Raw genomic sequence first — 4,763 nt, 5'->3', positions numbered from 1 at the left:
CAAGGTCGCGGGTTCGATCCCCGTACGGGCCATGAACATTTTTTTTTGTTTTCTTCCTTTGTTTAAGAGTTGTCAGTAGAAATTCGTTGAAGATACCCTTCAAATATACTGTTTTTTTCACTTGACATAGACCTGAATTTGTGCAACATTATTACAGTTAATGTCAGCTTCAACTGACAGTCCACTACTGCCCACAAAGGTCTGCCAAAAGCCCCAGTTTGAATGTGTAGGAATTGGTTTTGGTAATTTGATTAATTGCAACTTCTAATATGTAGGCTACTACGAAAACTTTCATGAGAAGGACCTTGGGTGCTGCTTAAGTGACTGATATTAAGACCCTGTCTAAATCTAGTTTAATCTGGGTTTGAATGTGACAAGACCAAATAAAAACCCTGTGAAAAGCTGTATCCCTTTTCCTTCTTTTAAGATATAGTAAATATATAGCTATAGACATCACGTGACAGCAGCTCAGCATTATCTTATCTCTGTTATTCTTGTTTTTATCTTTTATTCTTATTTATCTTGGTATGTCCTTGACTCTAACTTATACCTGAACTTGTCCTGTGATTTATTCTCACTACCCTTCACCACCTGGAATTCTGTAAAAGTATGAAATGATGAAGCTATGGCTTTATCTGAAGCCTGAAGTCATTGCTATTACTCTAAATGCACTTTTATGATTCTCTTCACTAAATATGGAATTATATCAAACATAAAGACATTATGGGTCTGGCAGTGTAGCAATGACATTTATTGGCTTTAGTCTTGTCATTTCAGTCACATATTTTATAATTTACATCACATAAAATAACTGATGTCCACTGTCAGACAGTAAAAAAGTCATTTGTATCATCATAATGCATGCTGATCAGAGAATGCAAAGCTAGTGCAGTAAAAACAAGAGGCATTACTGGTTTACTGGTCTCAATTCAATCATACATCATTTACAGATATCCCCAAAACATGTCCAGCAGTATCTGTTAGAATATGTTGCACCAATTACGGTTAAAGATTTGAGACTATGAGTCCTGTTCCAAAATGATTACAACCTGAATTCAGACTTCTTATTCTAATCCATATCTACTTCCCTCGCCCCTGTCAGGGTTTGGCTGGACAGAAATGCTTGGACATGAGAATGCAGATGTTTTGCCCACACTCCCAGCACTGTTGTCTGATGTGTGAAGCCCCCTGCTGGCTCTTCTTCTTACACAGTGAACACACATCTGCAGTAGCATCACCTCCTGATCCAGGTCTGCTGGATGTTTTTGATAGAAGCTGTTCAAGTTCCTTCTGTATAATGGCGTCTGGTGCCTTTGCTATCCCTACCACCTTCACCCTTTTAGGATCGAACACACAATCCTCCTCTAGGCCACTGCGCACAGCTTTAAGGCCACACTTAGGGGGCACCCAGGCAGTGTCGTAGCGATGCGTGCTCCAGGTGTACTGCATAGGATGGTTGTCCTTGTCAATGCGCTTTACACGGCCGACACGCACGTGTAACTTGAAGACCACGCGGTCTGTGCTGTTACTGTTTAATGGATAATGAGCCGCCTTTTTAATATCACGACTGACATACACGCCCCTTCCCAGCATGCCACCTGATGACTGTTTAAAGCCATTGGCAATGATGAGCCGTGCACTGGCAACGCTGGTCCCATGGTACATAGTGTAGACACCCCGGTTTTGGGGTTTCTGGGACGGCTCCAGCTCCACACCCGCAAAAGAAGCACCATCGTCGACCACCTCCCAGCCAGAGAACTGCACTGCCATCCTGATTTAGGAATGTGGCCGATAGAGGGTGTTGTTCGAGTCCGGCAAAAATCTGCAGTTCTGTGAGAAATGAACAGAGTGTGGCATGTTATGAGCAATCAGGGTGTAACTTTTACTTAACAAAGGCAAGTAAAAGCAATTGAACCATGTGGTTAGCTCAGACTTTTTCAGTCTTTAAATACACTGTAATTATTTTTACAACTTGTCTTGTTGTTGAGAGGTGCTATGCAAATAATTATAGGTATTTGGAGTTTTATTTATTATTTAGAGGGTCTGTTTGTGTACTCTGCAGGACCTGGGTACGGATGTTGTACATTATGTCTTATCATGTGACAATAAACTAATCTAAATCTTCATCTAAAATGAACTTGCCTTTAATTGTGTCTTTTCTTGTTTCCTCATAGGGATTTAAGTGAGCTTTTTTGCTCATTGAGTCACGTGTGTTTGCTCCCTTGTCTGTTCATTTTGTACATGTTGCTCCATAGCAAAAGTTGCCAACTGGAATCTTGAAAACAATCCAGAAAATAAAGGCAATTTTTGGTGCTTTACACAGGCATCAGTGTACAAAGCAAATGACTTTAGAAGCACAGAAGTGAATAACCATCACTAAATATCCTCTGTGAAAGTAATAGAAAACAAAAAAGTTTTAAGCATCAAAAAAAGAAAGGTAGCTTACATAACAATCAGATAAAACTCAGGGATTTTTAAAACAGCTATGTGGGCTACATTTTAACCGGTGTCAGCCTAAACGCTTTACATGATCATATAGCCTACTGTAGCAGGACTGCTGTTGGTTATTATAATCCCTTCCTCTATAAATCTAACAAAAAACATAAAAACACTGAAACCTTACCGTCACTATGCTGCTGCTTTCTCTGTCTGCCCAGTAACTTTTACTTTCTGTTTAGTAGGTTTCATTTACTGTTCTTATTACGTCACAATCAGGGAACGGCAGCACTTGTTTAGGTTAGAGCGTGGGGCCAAGGTCGTGGGTTCGATCCCCGTAAGGGACAAACGGTCACATTTACAACGTATATCAAGGAAGGTGCTATGAAGGACATAACAACAAGTATTTATTAGTCAATAAATGCATGGATGAATACAGAAATTATTCAGTAGATGCTGAAATAACACACCGCATTGCTATTGGCTGAGGCTGTGATCACATGGACAACGTTGACCAAAGTTGAACTCAACGCAAATGGGAACTTCCCAGTGGCAAGCGCTTTTTTTTCGCCCCCTTGACGATGGTAATTGCATGCATGATTTATTGCCGGTGATAATTGATTCATTCAATCACGTAACAATTGTGTATGAGTCCAAACAGATCACATTCCTGTAAAATGTGTGATGCAAAATATTTCCTCAGGCTCAGTTTACGTTGGTTCAGGCCTTAGCCAAAAATGCATGGGGATTTAAATGCCTATATATTTTTCAATAATTACACAGAACTAATCACGTATCATGATGCCTTGCTCTATAATAATAAATGCAAAGGGCACATTTTTTTTAAAAATGTGATCATTTTTTATATATGAAAAAATGATTGTGATCTAATTCTACTCCTTGGGGTTGGGACCATGGTACAAAATTAGCACCATCCACTAGCCAAAAGCTGGTAAAAAATATGCAAGTGGCTGGTAGTTTTGCTTTACTCACCAGCCAATTGTAATCTATTTAGTGGATGGTAAAATTTGACCAATCACCAGCCATTAATTTTGCACCCTGGTTGGGAAAGAGAGACAGTCTCTGTTTCTCTGAGCTGGGAACACTGTCCCTAGTGTACACATCGCATTTCTAGACTAGCTACACTGGCACTTGGTGGACATTCTAATAAACTACAGACCTCTCTACATAAGGGGTTGTCCAGTAATATATGCTGAGATTACGTCATGGGTGAGGTCTAACAACTAGCCCACCAGAGATGAGCCTGTGGGCTCATCTGGCAATAAAAACCGAATTTATCCCAGCTATTATAATAGCATATATATATAATATTATATTCGGTTTTTATGTCTCTGTAATTCTAGTAATATTCCATAAGTTTATCGGGCATATTAGTCAAGATTTTAAAATGCACTTCTGGCATCCTGATTATTCAAGCATGAGTAATAAGAATACTTTAATGAACCATATTGGCATTCAGACACAGAACAAAATGAACTGGTATAGGTGGACAAAAATGTGGAAAAGACTTTTATGTCCTGTATATATAGGCTATGTACTGTATACACACACACACACATAAACAGTTGGTTGAATAAGTTTACACACCCATTGATTAAAAAGTAGAATAAAAAAAATCTTTTGGAAATTGATCTTAATGCCTTAATTTTTTTTTAAAAAAGAGAAAAATCCAAACTTTTTTGGACACCAATTTTCTTTGTGAATGAATCATTTATTGTAAATAAACAAATGTGCTTCCTTAAAATACAAGGGCATAAGTATACACACCCCTATAACTATCATTAGCTAGCTGCTAACTGTGTGCCGTATGGCCGCTCGTCCGCACCATGGATGTGTTAAAATGAACGGTCGCAAATTCAATATTTCGATAACCAACAGTGTGACGTAGTCAATCTTTTACAAGCAAATAAAATTTCTTAGTTAATTTCACAACAATCTAGCTATGTACTACGCACCAGTTAATCTTTCTCAATGGCGAGGTCAATCTTTAGCAGCCTAGCTATAGTGGTGGGCGGATCGATACAAATATCGATACCAACGTTGGTATTGGTATCCGCATTAATGAAATTGAATTTGATTCTTATTAAAAATGACTTTTGTTAATTTTTATAGCTGCCTTTTGCTTTAATATAACTACCTCAAGGCTAACGTTCACGTTACATAACGTTAGCACCTGTGGTGTACAAAAGAGGAGAGGCGTCGAAGAACTATGATTACGATTGTGTCATGTTATGTTATATTGTTACAAGAAAGATCCATGTTACTTTCCGGACAAGCCGAAATAGCTCAGTTGGGAGAGCGTTAGA

General features: G+C 38.6%; 1 protein-coding gene across 1 annotated transcript in view; it reads right to left on the bottom strand.

The window, feature by feature from the left end:
- Positions 1-2,676, bottom strand: part of LOC116689371 (uncharacterized) — a 4,492-nt gene extending 1,816 nt beyond the window's left edge. The window contains exons 1-2 of the mRNA XM_032515906.1: positions 2,624-2,676; positions 1,101-1,830 (exon numbers count right to left, since the gene is read on the bottom strand). Coding sequence (XP_032371797.1) covers positions 1,101-1,770 — 670 coding nt within the window. The 5' untranslated portion in view covers positions 1,771-1,830; positions 2,624-2,676. The remainder of the gene's footprint in view (positions 1-1,100; positions 1,831-2,623) is intronic.
- Positions 2,677-4,763: the final 2,087 nt, after the last annotated feature.

This window comes from Etheostoma spectabile, chromosome 5, assembly GCF_008692095.1.
Source record: "Etheostoma spectabile isolate EspeVRDwgs_2016 chromosome 5, UIUC_Espe_1.0, whole genome shotgun sequence".
Taxonomy (NCBI): domain Eukaryota; kingdom Metazoa; phylum Chordata; class Actinopteri; order Perciformes; family Percidae; genus Etheostoma; species Etheostoma spectabile.
This window is presented reverse-complemented; position numbering and strand designations above follow the sequence as displayed.